Source organism: Pocillopora verrucosa, chromosome 14 (assembly GCF_036669915.1).
Source record: "Pocillopora verrucosa isolate sample1 chromosome 14, ASM3666991v2, whole genome shotgun sequence".
In the NCBI taxonomy this organism is placed as follows: Eukaryota; Metazoa; Cnidaria; class Anthozoa; order Scleractinia; family Pocilloporidae; genus Pocillopora; species Pocillopora verrucosa.
In genome coordinates this window covers 12,812,357-12,829,461 of record NC_089325.1, presented here as the reverse complement: position 1 = coordinate 12,829,461, position 17,105 = coordinate 12,812,357, and the positions used below count along the sequence as shown (strand labels likewise).

The 17,105-nt window shown below is 40.0% G+C and overlaps 1 protein-coding gene across 2 annotated transcripts in view; it reads left to right on the top strand.

Moving 5' to 3' along the window:
* LOC131782409 (sterile alpha motif domain-containing protein 9-like) overlaps positions 1-12,018 on the top strand; it is a 31,140-nt gene extending 19,122 nt beyond the window's left edge. For both annotated transcript variants that reach the window (XM_066160965.1, XM_066160964.1), the window contains 6 exons: positions 2,931-3,101; positions 3,593-3,871; positions 4,070-4,405; positions 4,972-5,664; positions 5,899-5,922; positions 6,623-12,018. In XM_066160965.1, coding sequence (XP_066017062.1) covers positions 2,931-3,101; positions 3,593-3,871; positions 4,070-4,405; positions 4,972-5,664; positions 5,899-5,922; positions 6,623-11,223 — 6,104 coding nt within the window. In that variant the 3' untranslated portion in view covers positions 11,224-12,018. The remainder of the gene's footprint in view (positions 1-2,930; positions 3,102-3,592; positions 3,872-4,069; positions 4,406-4,971; positions 5,665-5,898; positions 5,923-6,622) is intronic.
* The last annotated feature ends 5,087 nt before the right edge of the window (positions 12,019-17,105 follow it).

Genomic DNA, 17,105 nt, shown 5'->3' with positions numbered 1-17,105 from the left:
ATCGTATCGTGCAAAAGCACTGCTTTACATGTAATATGGGAAAGATGGGAAAGCGCAAATATCGATTTTATCTGTTTCGCAAACAAAGGAGTTAATCACCCACTCCGGAAATAGCGACCAGGCATTCCTCGCGACTCTCGTACGTTTGTTTTCCAATTTGCTCGGGCCGCTGCCAATCACTTCTTGTGTAAAAACCTACGTAACTTGCTAAGTGGAAGTACAGTGGCTACTGTTGCTTACCGATATTTTCCGTCGGCAAAACCTAGAAGTCAGTAAATGTGACCGATTCTGCCCGGAAAATTTTATTATCTGGAGCTTGGATATGTCAGGCGAGTTTCATTGACAGCTGGATTAACTGCATCCCGTGTTGTGAAACCATTATAAAGACATCGCGCTTTCCTTCGCTTTTTTTGTCACATGCTAAAGGGAAACGTGAGGCAACTGAAAGATGATTCATGCTAACCCGTCGGTATCACTTTGCATTGGCACAAGTCGACCTAACAGGCACAACGCATATCTTAATAGTGTAGGATCGAAAACAGGAATGGAATTGGTGATATTTTCAATGACAATTATAATCCAGTGTTTAAGTGCCAGTTTAGCATTCGCATTACAAAAGATTAAAGAAACGCTACGGCCCAGCGCAAAATTTTGACATACAAATAATCAGTCGAAAAGCCGCTCAAAATAATTTGTATGATTCAATGAACACTCCATAAATCAGTAGCAGTTACCATTATATTAACTTCCCACCCCTCCCTGCGTACTAGTACTTCTTTCTCCACTAGTAGCAACAGTCTGCCTACCATCCCTCCCTGAGAACTGAGAGACTGCATCCCACCCATCCCTAAGAAGTAATGTTCTGCCTCCCCCCTATAAAAAAAATAGTCCATATTTTACCCTACGCCCCTAGGCAGAGGGTAAAATATGGACTGGACCATTTTTTGGACCATTTTTTTTTGGGGGGGGGGAGGCTGACCATTAGCACTTAGGGGTCGGTGGGATGCAGTCTATCAGCATTCAGGGAGGGTTGGTAGGCAGACTGTTGTTACTGAGGGAGGGGTGGAGGACGAGCCATCAGTACGCAGGGAGGGGTGGGAGGTTTATGTATGAGTAACTACTACTAATTATGGAGTGTTCATTGAATCATACAAATTGTTTTGAGCGGTTTTTCGACCGACCATTAGTATGTCAAAATTTTTGTGCTGGGTCGTAGCGTTTATTTCATTCTTGTCATGCGAATGCGAAACTGGCACTTAAACACTGGACTATAATTGTTATTGAAAATATCGCCATCTTCCACTGTTAAGTCATGCGTGTGCCTGTTTGATCAACTTGTGCCAGTGCTAAGTGATACTCGTGAATCATCTTTCAGTTGCCTCACGTTTCCCTTTTTGTATGTGACTATGTACCTATCCGCACTAGCGACAAAATTGTTAATATAGACAAATTTTTTGTCATTACCAACACTTTACAGGTGCGGATGGTTTGTCGTGACTCGACAATTTTTTGAGGCGGATAAATTTTCAAACGCACCGCCGACAAAATTCGTCCCTGCTAGGTCGATTTGTGCCAGTGCTAAGTGATACCGACGGGTTAGCGTGAATCATCTTTCTGTTGCCTCACGTTTACCTTTTTGTATGTGACAAAAAAAGCGAAGTAAAGCGCGATGTCTTCATAATGGTTTCACAACATGGGGTGTAATTAATCCAGCTGTCAATGAAACTCTCCTGACATATCCAAGTTCCAGACAATAAAATTTTCCGGACAGAATTGGTCACATTTACTGACTTCTACGTTTTGCCGATGGAAAATATCGGCAAGCAACAGTAGCCACCGTACTTCCACTTGGCAGGTTACGTAGATTTTTACACAAGAAGTGATTGGCAGCGGCCCGAGCAAATTGGAAAACAAACGTGAGGGAGTCGCGAGGAATGCATGGTCGCTATTTCCGGTGTTGGTGATTAACTCCTTTGTTTGCGAAACAGATGAAATCGATATTTGCGCTTTCCCATACTACAAGTACAGCAGTGCTTTTGCTCGATTCGAGAATATGGATTCCTCTTCGGAATCGTTTGCTGATTATTTCATATAGTAAAAGTATAAACGTTGAAATTGCAAAAGCGCTCGTGAATTCCATATGCTGCTAAGTTATGGGCTTAGGACCGGAAATTCCGTGATCTCGTCTGATAAGATGAATGACAAAAGGAAGATAGATAAATTTAGTAATTACATACTGTAAAGAAACGTGAAGCAACTAATGGTACACATGTCGACTCAAAAGGCACAGGCATAACTCAACAGTAGAGGATCTAAAACGCGATATTTTCAATAGAAATCAAAGTCCAGTGTTCACGTGGCAGTTTCGCTTTCGCAGGACGACAAAAATGAAGAACATTCAAAAAGTCAGTCGAAAAACCGATGAAGATAATTTGTACGATCGAGTAAAAGCTCCATTAACAAGTAGTGTTTACTATTACATCCACCTCTCACCTCTCCCTGCCTAGCAATAGTCCTTCTCTCACCCCTCCCTGAGTAATAACACTCTGCCTTCCACCCCTCGCTCAGTACTAGTAGACTGCATCCCACCCCTCCCTGAATACTAATGGTGTGCTTCCCCCCTATAAAATGGTCCAAAAAAATGGTCCAAAAAATGGTTCAGTCCATATTTTACCCTATGCCGCATAACTTACAAAATCCTAAATAGCATAGTAGCCCCCTAAGGATTCATTATCTACAAGCAAGCCTAAAATGCTTCTACAGTTAACACGAATCATACATGATGAACTTCAGTGTCATTAGCAAAACGTTGGAAAAGATATAAGTCAATTTACCAGCCAATATATATCGCTCGCTTAAAAGAACAAGCCGGTAAAAATAGAAAGAAATGTAACTATTGGGTTAACGTGTTTATTTGGTTTCTTGCGAAGGGACAAATCAACACCAAAATACGACATATGACACTACTTTGTATGTTATGTGTGGAAATGAAGAGCAGAGCACCAAAGAAGGCGTGAAGAATTTATTCAGAACAGCCAATGCTTCAATGGCAATTGAAGATAGTCCAGACCAACCACCTACAACTGAGGAACCCGATCAAGGTATGGATTCTAGAGGTAATTCAAGTCAAAAAGGACCGTTTTAAGCATCAATTAAAGCTGAGCGCCTGGCTGAAATCTAAAGCAAGAGATTGACAAGAATTTGAATGTACCCTTACGGTGTGAGTTAGGTGATAAGACGAAGAAGGTATGAATTATTAGATACCAACATGCCCAGGAGTTATGTCGGGAGACTATCAAAACTGAAATGAAGTTAATTGAAGTATAGTACATTTCTATTCGAGCACGAGGCCCATTCAGGTCAAAGACTTCATTTCGCAAAAACGCGATGAATACAAATAAATGCAAAAGTTTTATGGTTATTCATTGTGATGAAGGCACTAGCACAATGAATTTAGTGCCATTGTTTCTCTCACGATTAGTTTGTTTCTGAGGTGAATCGTAACATTTCGACTTCATACTGCTGGTCCTCTTTGGGCGATCGGGTAATAGGGCAGGTGGCAAGAAACATAAATCCTCGTTTACATTCATAGATTTTGTGAATCAAGAAACAAAGAGACCTTTAGAAGATGAAAAGAACTCCGAAAAAGACAAACCAGCGCTGAAAATAGACGAAGAAGGAGTATTTTCCACAAAATCGACCGGAGAAAACATGCTTCATAGCAAAAAAGATGGTATTTATATCCACTGTCATCCAAATGGAATCACTGGCGGTATCCCTGAAAACCATCAACTAAAGGATATGGTATGTGATTCTCAAGACAGCGTGAACCGATTCAAAGGACAGGAGAGCCAGAAAGCTCTTTCGAAGGGTACGTGATTTTAAACTAATATGATTTTAGCATAGAAGTTTTTCATTGATATATTTTGTGAATAATTTATACATTTCTTTTTATACAACAGTAATGGTATTTTCATAACAAGGTACATTTGTTTTTTGTGCTCCTTATTTGGGGTTGTACTCTATAGCATCGTTTGATACAAAATTTCTCTTCTCTGTTTTGGGATAGAGGACAATTGTTTTAGTACGCTAGAGGAATCAAGGCTGGAGAAGAGCGAAATGACCAATGGATCTGATAAAATCATCAATAGTTTACCCACGCCAACCATAACACAATCTGCCGATAAACTAAGCCCTAGCATCGAAAAAGCTGCAGGTAAATTGAGCCTTTGCAGCGACTATGCAGATACTGCTATTGTTACCTTTTCGTCCGCACTAGTGGGTTCGAACTCAACAATGCCACAAAATGACGATTTGCCGCCAATCCAACAACATGGTGAAACAACAGAGACGAGTAACGCAGATGAAATCGCAGCTGTAAGATCAGAGGAGATGGCCCAAAAATGTGAGTAGGCCCAGGAAAAAAATTTGAAAAAAATGATTTGCTGCCAGCCTTTGGTTATTTGAAGCTAGTTTCATCGCTGAAATTCTGCAGTCTTCTTCCAGAATGTTTCAAACGTTGATGGGTCGAGAAGAGGAAAAGGGCTTATTAATACATTAAAACTGCACACTATATAGACCACAGTCTAACTTGACTATCAAATGAGAATAGAGTGACAACTGATAACATGGTAGATGCTGTAATGTAGTTTAAAGTGTATCTTCTGATTATGGCCGACTCAGGAAGAAAAAAATAACTCCTTACCTTTAAAGCGATGGCTCATTGTGTTAAACATGAAGAGAGCTATCCGTCCAAAGTATCTATTTCAGTTTCTCGGCACGGTGGCTCGCCCGCGTTATCGACATCCAGGTATTGTGTCAATTAAAACAAACTTTGGGTAGATTCTAATTTCTCTCTAATGCAAGCTTTGCCCGAGATACCCGTCGGGCGGTAAAGAGTATTTATTGGAAGAAAGATGATGCATGACACGATTGCTTAACTCTTACAATTCTTTTTCTTCTTTGATCCAGGTAAACGGAGGAAATTCGGAGCTAAAGTAGAGGATGATTTCTTCTATCAACAAGGCTCTGTTTTAGATGGTCATGAAGACAGAGAGGTAGAATTTAAGTCTCTAGTAGGTGCCAGCCCTTGGTCACTCAGATGGAAAGTAATGGAGAAGGCAAAAAAGTTCATTTGTGGCTGCTTAAATGCTGATAGGAAAGGTATAATATATTTCGGAGTGGGAGACTCTCAAGAACAAGGCTCGAAGTTCCAACATGGAGAAATTATTGGACTTAACGTTGAGAAAATGAAAGACCATATCATAACAGCCTTCCAAGATGTTCTTGACCACCACATAAAAAGCGAAGATAGGCCGCTTCAGAAAGGCGGGGAACAAAATTGTATCAATATCTACTTCATCCCTGTTAAGAGCACGGAGAATTCAATTGATCTTTATGTCATAGAAATCGAGGTGGCTCGAAACTTTCTTTATTGTAAAGAAAATGTATACTACTACAAAGTTTGGAGCGAAAAGAGAGAGAGCAGGGACTGCACTGGCAAAACGGGTTTGCGAGACTTTTTCAAAGTAAAAGACGAGTGTGTGGAAGCTGCAATTCGTACCAACGGCGCATCTTGCTGTGTTAAGCCAAATGAAGTGAAATGGCAAATACGAGACCCCTTGACTAAAAAGTACAAGGAATGGAAACGGGATATCAAATGTGGTACGTAAGTTATTTCTTGAGATAGCCTGAGATAGTTAAAAAAAAAGACAAAAAAAGCTACAAATCTTATCCGAGACCCGCAATCTGTTGATCGGATAGCGGTTGTTATCATCACTATGTAAGCAATGGTAAAGGACAGCAGTTTGTCGCAGTAGTTAACGTTTTCCGATGATCAGATTGTGGTCTGCAAAAGTACAGTCCATCATTTAACTTGTTTCATTCTTCTCCTTTCAGGAGTCAGTGGTTTAACTTCTGATGGTAAGTGGCTTCGCCTAAACACCTTTAGTAACATTTGGCTTTGTGCATAAATGATTTTAAATCTGCCACTTTGAGACTCAGTTAAAAGTAGTCTTGCAAAAGTGTTCTTTGTTCGTTTTCGAACTTAGGAAGTGCATGACTCTTTATTGCAGGATACAGCGCACAAAGTGCAAAAGTGCCATTGTTTGTGCACTAGTTTGTAAATGTAATTTACTTCAATCGCTAAAAAAAGAATGAATCAAAAATTATCATCAGTTGCGCTTGTTACCTTTGAAATCAGTTTTTTGGTCCCCATACTTATTTCTGTGGATACCCGTCAGTTGTGAAAATTGCTCATAAGACCATGTACCCCCTTAAGTTGATATTGTATCAGCCTCCCCCCCCAAAAAAAAAAACACACACACACACACACACACGCACACATATATATATATATATATATATAAATATTATGAGAGGAAAAAAGGACGCAACTACATTTTGTTGTTACATTTTGTACAAATGTAGTTGCGTCCTTTTTTCCTCTCATAATATTTATTCTGCTCTGCTTCAACGTATTGAGCACTGTTCCACGCGAAAATCGACTTGCAGACTTCCTATATATTTATATATATATATATATATATATATATATATATATATATGATAAATAAACAAATAAAGATTTTTTGAACAAAAATGCCGCAATAATCGATTTCAGGTCTGAACACTAATGATGGTGACCTCCAGAAGTTCAGCACGATAGTCAGAGAGCGTTTACGTGACCTTAATTTTCAAGAGTATCACTACATTCTTGTTGCCAACAAGCTGCCTCCAGAGCACAGAAGGACTTCAAAGTTATCCTTTTTGCAAAACATTCCTTGGGTGGCCGTATTCGATCTGTTCGATGCTACCTCAAAAGAAGATGGCTTATACTTCTCTTGCAACGAGGTGGGAGACGGCGCGCGTGCAAACGTCAAGACCCTCCACGACTTTAAGGATGTGTCCCCAAGTTCCATTGGTGACAAGGATTGTCCCCTTTCGTTGAGATGGACCACGTGGATTTTAAAACAGCCAGATAGAATGGAAGAGGAAGACTGGATCACATGTTCAAAAGACTGCTTGTACCGAGCCCTAACTGCCTACAAGCAAAGTTTTCCCTCTGGACGACTGATATTTGTTTTTCTTGGATTTGCAGAAAATGCCGTTCTCGAAATGTCGGATATCGCAGAAAGCTGCTTCAGCATACTTGGTGAGGAGATTGCTAGCAAATCTGTCACCATTATAAGCGAAAACAAACTGGTTGCTGATGCTTTTATCAAGGCTTCAAGGTCGCCTCTGGTGAGAAAACAACTTAGAGAATGTTCCATCACCGGGATATCGTGGGATCTACTAAAAGAAATTGTTAAAGAGATGGTTGGGCCTCTTGAGTTTCAAGAAAAAGGTGCTACCACAAAGCTTCCCCATATCACTGGCCTTAAAGATATTCTCAACAAAGTTATCAACTCCTGGGTTGATCTTGAAGTCTACTATCCCGAGCCTCAGGATCGATTGCCTCGTTTGTCTGAGGACATCGAAAAAGTGAGAGATGCCTTTTACAAAGGTGGCCAGTGTAACCAAGTAAATCTGTTTTATGACCACAGCATCGAGAGGACCTTAGAGGAGGAAATAACTCGAAAGATTGACCAAGCCCTAAATTCCCTTAGAGAAGCAAGAGGTGATCGTAATTGCTACGTTCAGACTGTGACTGTCCCCTACGAACCGGGATCTGGTGCAACGACTCTGTGTCGGAGAATTTTGTGGAAAAAGCGGAAGGTTTTCCGTTGTGCAGTTGTCAAGGCTATCACAGCAAGTACCGAGTTTCAAATCAGAGAACTTCAAAGTAAAGGTTACGAAAAGATGAAATGTAATTATTCACCTCCGGCTCTGGTACTTATCGACAATTTTCCTCAGATCGACACTCAACGTTTGTCGAAGGTTCTAACATCAATGGAGACAAAATGTGTCATACTCTCCACCGTTCCCATTGAAGAGTCAGTCCCTGATTCAGATTTTGAAATTACGCCCCTGAAACAACTGGATGAGACAGAAATGCAGCTTGTGAAGAACATCTTGATTAATATCACAAAAGATAGCGAGAAGAGGAAGAATTGCGAAGAAGTCCTTGAGCGCGAAAAGCGATTTATTTGGTTTGGGTTGGAGCTTTTTGGAAGAGATTACGACAAGATAGAGGAACGGCTCAAGAATCACGTCAATAGTACTTTGGCTATCCTGGGAAGTTCCCGTTCAGTACACGAAAAGGTCCTCAACTTCTGCTGCTTTCTTCGCTACTACAGTACTAGTCGCTATATCTTGCCCCATCCCCTTGTGGTTGATTTGCTTATCAAAGAGAGCAATGATGGCGAGGAAGAGCATCAAAGAAAAGATCTCATTCATGACCTTTTTGGAGGACTTCTCCTTCAAGGATTCGACGATACCCATGGGTATAACGGTTGGCAACCTGCACATTACCTAGTAAGTGAAGTTGTCAAGTCAAGAATGAATGTTGAAGTTATTGCTCTTCTACTTTTGGAAAACGCAGAGGGAGGAATGGCCTATGTGAACAAATTTTTGAGACAGCAGCTATTTCAGATTTTCTTAAGTCGGAAGAGAATTTCCGAACCAGTTTGCCTTTCGCAAATAGGAGGAACAGATGACGACATTATTAGTTCAGATATTGAAACTGATCTCTTCGGGTTTTATGAAGTTCGCACGAGGTACTCCCCCTTGATATTAGACATACAGGGACAAGATGATGGCAATCGAAAAACTTTAGAATTTCTTATTACGACCTGCCAGAAGGCCAACCAAACTGAGTATAAAGCATACGCCTGGCAACAGCTGGCAAGATTCATGGGCTATGAGATGCGGTCTGAAGAACTTAAAAGAACCGATAACCTGCATGAGCTCCTTTACAGTGTCATGGAAGAAAGTAAAGTGGGAGACGTCAGATTATCTAGACCCAACACTGGCATTGAAGCAGCGCACATTGCTGTTGATATTTCTATCAACCAGCAACCAAGCTACAGTCATCATTATGTGACAAAAGGCGTTCTCTACGTCTTACAACTGAGAGATTACAACGATCAAGATGGTAAAAATCTCGTGTCTCACCTTCCCGATGTCATCTACACATGTCGTCAGGCGCTGGAAGTGTATGATCAAGCAATCAAAATGATGATGTCCCTCAACTACTACTCAATGATCGGGAAAATTCAAGTGATCGTATTGCTGTTAAAAATTGTGAAGGGCTTACCATGCTTTCTTCTCGACAGCGGCCTTTTTTCAAGTTATTTAGAGAGTGGAGAGATTCCTAAAGAGATGAAAGAAGTACTTTTACCAGGTGACCACAACTACGTTCAGAGTCTTAGTCGAACAACTCTGGACCTACTGAACAAACTCTTTGGAGATGTCAAATACCGGCAGTTAACTACGTATGATGATAATGAAATGAGTGTTATAAGCAGTGCAAGAATAAGAGCTTGCAAGTTGCGGCGACAATTCTACGAGATTACTGGATTTGACAGAAGCAGGCTAGTGGATGTTGAATCGCCTTTGTCGCCAGACCTGAAAGACGCACCTGACCTCATTCCTCAGATAGTGCAAGATACTCTTTTTAAGCGACGCGAGACATCGTATAGTGGATGGTCTAACCTTGATGATGAAGTAGTTTCGTCGATTTATCATCTTCTTAAGCCAGTATGCTTGAAGGATCATGGGAGTCACGATGACATAGTGATTTTTTCGAGGGCCTGCCTTCGACTGCGAAATGAGGAAAAACCCCCGGTGAAAGAGCTCGATGATGTTGTCCAAAACTGGGTACAAAGGTTTCCAGGCTCACATTGGGCACACCTGTTCAATTTCATGATCCATTTTCCCATACCGAATGGCAGTTTGGCACCGTATGATCTTAAAACATTAGCATCTGTTAAAGAATGTCGTCGGATTGCTCAAGAGAAACCCAATTGGAAAGTTCGGTATTCGGGGGCTGAATACTTCCTTGGAAAGGGAAAGGGCCTTTCCGCCATTGTAAGTAGTCAAAGGTTCCCCACTCTGGAGAATAAGTGGAAGACCAAGACTCAGTTCTGGAGAAGCAAAGAAGTCTCCGACGTACTCTTGCGTGTAAGAGGTCAAAAAGAAGCTAAGGGTATCATTATTTATCATGGAATAAAGCTTCGCTTTGACGATATGCTCTACCCGAAGCCAAGCAGGGACAACTTATGGTTTTATATTGGATTTTCCGTGACTGGTCCCTATGCATTCGATCCAATAGACGAAGACACTTATTCTGCTATGAATGGAAACTTGGAGGAGAAGAAGCAGATGAATGAGCTGTCGACAGGAGGATCAAACGCCAATTGTAATAGTGTTTCTTTGACCGTTAATCAAGATGGCGACAAAACGACTGACTTAAAGAGCGGTGCGCGGAGAAATTCAGTCTTGATGAAGGAAGAACCTCGTGTTGTACTTACCAGCATGCCCTTTAAGGCAAAATTAGAAGTTTCTCCTGCGACGCTTCCGGGAGTTGCAGCTACAGAATTTCAGATTGTGTCCGCCGAAACAGCCTCACTTTCGTATGCAACCGCCGTTAAATACGGGGTAGATAAAGGAGGACAGGAATCAGCAAGATGTCAAACCAATCCATCCGTGGCTGAGCCGTCTATGTCCCAAACAGTCAGCAGTGCGCGGAGAAATTCAGTCTTGATGAAGGAAGAACCTCGTGTTGTACTTACCAGCATGCCCTCTAAGGCAAAATCAGAAGCTTCTCCTGCGACGCTTCCGGGAGTTGCAGCTACAGAATTTCAGATTGTGTCCGCCGAAACAGCCTCACCTTCGTATGCAACCGCCGTTAAATACGGGGTAGATAAAGGAGGACAGGAATCAGCAAGATGTCAAACCAATCCATCCGTGGCTGAGCCGTCTATGTCCCAAACAGTCAGCAAACTTAAAACTGTCACGGGGAAACAGGGTCAAAAGAAGCGCAAATTTCGGCCAAAGGGGATTGATCACAAAGGAAGGCTTCATCATGGGGCGTGGGTTCTTGGAGCGTTTAAATCTAAGGAGTGCAACACTCATACAAATCCTAGTTCCCAGCTTCACGATATCGATCGTTGCACGTTTGCTCATTCGTGGCAGGGGGATACTCGCCAGTTCATATGTACCGAGTGCACGCAGGATGAGAGGAAAGTTTGCCGACAAAAAAAGGAACATAAGCAATTTATATGGGACTTAGGTCCCTATCTTTACGAGGATGGTAGGATCTGGAAAGAATCTTGCTCGTAAAGTAGAATTGGCTCAGTCTGCATGGATTCTAAATTTCTGTTCTTTCCTCCAGCGACATGTCGAACGAACAATTGCTTCCAATCGCAGTAATTAGAGTTTTTCCGTGTGTGTTATTCGGAACATATTTATTCGTAAACTTTTACATTTAACCATTTCCAGTCCTTTTGTTTTAGTAAATCAAAAAATGTACAAAAACCACAGTAGCTTTTGGAATAGATTTTTGTTGTTACTCGCTTTCATCATACGCACCTGCTTGTCGGCGCTTTTGTTATTTATTACATGGTTTTTTAAGATAAATATAATTGTTAATGGTCTTTCTGGAAACATTGGTTTTCATGGTAGTTAGCAGCTGAGTTTATACTCGTAAATTTAATTTCTTTTCATGCGATGGTTTCCAAACCAACCTTGCATAGATAAGCAGAAACTTTTAATTGCTTTTCCGTTTTTATTTCCTAAGCTGCGCTGCTGCAAGTAAGACAGGTATTGTTTTCTATACCAGAGCTGTAAATTCGCACCTAAGTTTCCTATTTTTAATGGCCTAGAGTTTATTGCATCCGTCTTTTTTAATTTTGAGATTCTTTCCGTCGTAGAAACAGATGGAATATTTAAGTAGTTTTCGTTTAACTTCAAAGAGACCTTTTTCCGCTCCTTTGTGTCCTTATTGAAATATTGAGATTTGTGTGACAATAGCACCTCACACCAGTTAGTTCTTAAGCAAGTACCTTGTACAGATTTGATGATTACAAACTTGAGTATGCTAGAGGTCATGTCGCTTGTTGGCCTGACCTAGAATAAAAGTACTGTGGAACCAAAGATTGTCTTATCCTTGACGTCCGTATAAGCTCACTCGAAGTAGATCTCCGTGTACCAGTTTGGGCGCGAAAACCTATCGTCACATTATACAGGCACCTTCAAGTTCACATTATTGTACTAACTTCATGTCATCCTTTCCAGAACACATGCACTACTATTCGGCTGGCTAATCTACCGCGTCTGGTTGTATTTACTATTTTCCATGTTCTCTGTAAGAAAAAGACTTGACCACCTGTCTCCATCATTACAGTTCTGCTGCCCTGAGCTGGTCAATAGGTTCTTTTAGCAAAAGAGATTCTGACATAATTGGTCCATACCAAGGCGCCTAGATAAACTCAGATTGAACAAAAAGCTTTGTTACGTAAGTCAAAGTGTATGTATGACTCACACCGAATTCGCATTATTTCTTAGCCGAATTGAAATTTGCTAACGTCTTATTAGGCCGAAAGATCGCAAAAAAACTGCACGACACAATCGAATGGCTGATGAAGTTGGAAGGAGACTCTAAGAAGCCTAAATTTCAAGTAAGCTTGAATAAACACTTTCTGTCTGGTGATGGTCGTGTGAAAAGTATCTTCAGCCATGTACGTTTTTATAGTGGCCAGAATTTCATAACAATAACATTTTAATTATAGATCAACTGCATATCTCAAAGTTTCTTATGAATGGTTAAGTTATCACAGTGAAAAAATATGGTGCTAGCGAAAGGTACACTTTTTCTTTTTCTATTTATTGAATCGAAAAAGAAAATTGTAACTACTTCTGCTTTTCTCAAGAATTTATTGCTTGAGGTAATATCGTTGGGACTTGATATAGCACTTTGACAGTGAAGAGGTAAATAGTCCTTGATAAGTTGCCTCTTACCGTGCGAAAATTAGCGAATTGAATATAAAGAAGAAAAATTAAGGGATCTAGCAATTTAAACGGGTCCATCCAAGGGATGAAATATTTCGTGAGCACGATGCGGAAGGGTGGAATGATTTGCGGTAAGACAGTAACGCTGTCGGAGGAAAATTCGTGGTCACGATGTTTTTTGATATGCTCTCCAGTGGCAGTCAGGCCCGCTATACTCCCACTACTCCCGGTGTTCTCTAAATCGGGTTTCCAGCTCTCTACCAATTTTACCTATATACAACTTCTTTTCTAATTTTTATATGTTATAAGTATTTTACCTTACAAAGTCATTTGAAAGTAAAGAAACCTTCTCTTAAATGTGTTGAAATTTTTTCATCTGAAAATCTGTTAAAGTCATTTCATAGGAGTCTTAGGGAGGGATAACGCGACAGTTTTCAGATGTCTTAAGAAGAGTGGAAAGACCAACATCCATGGAAGTAAAGAAGTCCTGTTCATTTACGTTGTATCCGAAGATAGTTTTCTCAGTAAGCTTCGGTTCACATCCTCAGCGAAACACAGACTTTTCGAATGGCTGTGTTTGGAAGGTAAGTGAATCATTAAAGGGTATTGAGACGCAGACGGCGACCAAAAGAACACATCTGCTTCCAGTGCGCGTTGACATGTCAACCAGTCGAGGGAAACCATTTTTTTAGCATTTAAAGGTTAAAGCCACAGCTAAGGATCTGTCACAGCCCGTCTTATTCCAATCGCTAGCTTCATGTCGAGCAAAGAAAAATCTTCATATCGAGAGATAGGGAGGCCTTTGGCGGTCTGTTCGGTTAAGGCATGAAGAACTACAACAAAAATTGAAGAATTCTACCCATCCTTTCTATCTGCGAGCTAACAAGCTGTTGCCTTGATGCCCTTGAGACCCAATAATAGCTGAAATTCCGTCGCAAAATTCGCGCATAAGAACGCCACCCTTTTAGCCGTGAATCACTCGGTGTTATTAGATTAGAGCGTCGTAATGAAGTTTGACGAGAGATTATTCATAATCTATTGAGTTTAGTTATAGCTGAAAATTGACAAAAACTTTAACTTTTAGTTTTTCATTTGTTTATGTATTCGGAATTTTACGGCAGGAGACTTGACATAACACAAAGTGGCATAGTTTATTGAATCAAACCCGCAGAACGGAAACTAACACAAATCAATAAAATTGAAAAGCAACATAGTTTAGTCTTAAGCACAACGTGTATCCTTTCTTACGACAACTAGTAATTCTTGTAAAAATAATTTTCAAATCTGCAGAAAAGAAACTGATATACAGTTCAATAAAACTGAAAAGCAACATAGTTTAGTCTTAAACACAACGGGTTTTCTTTTTTACGACAACTAATAATTTTTATAAAAATAATATTCAAATCTGCAGAACAGAAACTGATACAAATCAATAAAACTGAAAAGCAACATAGTTATGACTTCAACACAATGAATATCCTTTTTTAAGACAACTAACAATTTTTATTCAAAATAATAACCAAACGGAACCACTGATAACAGAACAATTTATTTACATAATTGCAACATAAGGTAATTTGTAATGGTTATGAGTTGATAATGCAAATAGGCCGCCGTTAAGAGTTTCAAAGCCGACGTTTCGAGCGTTAGTCCTTCGTTAGCCATTCGCTCTGACGAGGGGCAAACGCTCGAAACGTCAGCTTTGGAACTCCTGATTAAATTTGGCCAATTTACGTTATCAACCCAATTGATAATATCAAATTACCCTGTTATACTCTCCCACAGACGCAGCACCACAGTTTCCTTAGAAACTTACCCCTTTATTTATAACCATTACAATTTCCTCAGATGTGACTGGTGAATTAGCTGCTTTATTTTTCACTAATCATTCTGTACAGTTGTAATCGGACAGTTGGCTGTAATCAGACACCTGTAATCGGACAGTTAAAGCAGCCAATCATACTAAGTCTACCCTAAATCCACCACCAAAGAACTAATTACAAAAACCATAGGGACGACCACTCGTGACCAACAAATCAGACTCCCACCTCACTGTCGCCCAATTTTGTAAATCAATCGTATGATTACAGACCGAATTGGAGGAAACGAAGTCCTGCCCATTACTAACAACAAGTGGTACTTGTGAAGAAATTATGAAACGATTTAACCATACTTATTTGAACATAGAAAGTAAACAATTAAAGAAGAACGCAAAGTCAAATTTGAGCAGTTACGTGTACAGCGGAAATTCAGTGATAACAAAAGCGCAACATTTTAGCGACTACGAGGGGAAACGGTCAGCCCTGTGATGAAAAGTGGTTTCACATTAACAGTTCACATTTATTATTATTACATGCATATATTAGAGGCAAATCTCCGTCATCACAATCACTTACATATTAGAACGCAAAAGTTAGGAATCTCTAGGCTTTTGATAGTGTGCCACATTAGCGTTTGGCAATGAAGCTACAACTGCATGGTATAATGGCCCTCTATTATAATGGATTAGAACCTCTTGACAAACACAATACAACGTGTCATTCCATTTTGGAATATCTATATAAGTTACTTTGCCAGAGTTCAGGGCGTGCGCGCGGACTAAAGTGTAATGATTCGATTATGTTCCTTGATTCTGTAATGCATAGACTATCCACTCTTATTGGTGTAACTATGCAACATTCGTAGGCCGGAATCCTGTGAGACACGTTATCTTGTTCAGTCATGCTAGCAACGTCATTCTAAATCTATTCTTACGAATCTCCAAAGCTGTATGGCAGTATATACCCATGAAAAACTTCAAACAGTTTCAATCAAAAGTCTTATTCTGCCCAATAACCACAGTAGAAGCCACTTTTGCTGTTACTGCGCCCGCTGAGTATCATAAAAGAGAGTTTTGAATGGTGACGTTAGGCCAAAGCTACGAATCGAAGATGTAGTACTCTTAATCAGCTTTACGTCAAGGTGAACCCACAGAGGGTAACACAAGGTAAGACAATTTCCAGTCTGATTTCAACCAAAGACAAACTGACTGCAAACGTCTGTTGGACGGCTTATAAGTATACATGAAATACAAAGAGCCAAAGGTATACACTTGTAACTCTAATCTACGAACAAAATAGACAAGCTTGATATGGAAAACCAAATACAGCAAAAAAATTTGCAAGTAGTCCTTTGATTCGATAAATATTCAATAAAAACACACACGCACATGAAAAGACAAAATTAGCTGCTGTGTTTTTTTTCTGGTCAATTGAAAAAGAACTATGATACTAACTAAAACAGAAGAGTTTAAAACACATTTGCTCTACGGCTATCCGATAAGGTACTTCTTTTATAAAATACTCTTGCTACAAAGGGAAACGCCCATATATGAATTTCCTAGGTGACCAACGAATGGTTATTTTCTTAGTGGTAATTGGCAAAATTGTGTCTCAAGAGCGAAGCTGTGTCTCCTTCGTAGATCTCGTGAATTTTTATTTAAATTCCTGCACTTTACTCTCTGTACTCTCTGGGGTTATTTTCACAGCTGCCACATAAAATTGTGTGGAATAACTTGGTGCCTTGTTCTTCAGCCATTGGTTAACAGAAAACCAAATATCTGCATGCTAGATATTGCATCTTGCCCTAACTAATGGTACCAAGGAGGACATCTAGTAAAAAAAAACCGTTTAACAGCAGTAAAATTATTAACTTTTAACTTTGACCATTGTAAGTGGTACTTAGAATTCGTGCGGCCAAGTGAGGACTACGCCAAACCATCATTCAAGAGCCTCATGCAAACATCACATACAAATGTCCGCTGCAAATGTCACCACAATACAAAAAGGATCGTGATAATTGCATAAGGACATAAATATTCAATATTTAATGTGGTGGGTGATATTAGGAGAAAGCCGTTTTAAATCAAATCAAAATAAATATTATTTGGTTAGGTTTAGATTTGAGTCACGTTTGCAGACAGCCTTTTTCGAAGATTTCTGGCAAAGCTGGTTAAGACTTTCGTAGAACCTCTTTAGCGTTTTTTGAGTTAAATTATTTGTCTAAAAAAAAACGTGTTGGCGATGATTTCCATAGTAACGACATAACAAGACATAAGGCTGCCTCGCTTTGGAGTTTTAAGCTGGCCTGTCATTGGATCGTTTGGCTGTCAGGCTTTCCCAACTCTTCCTTAAATCTAATTTAGAAACTTGACAGCAAAGTATCATCTCTAAAAC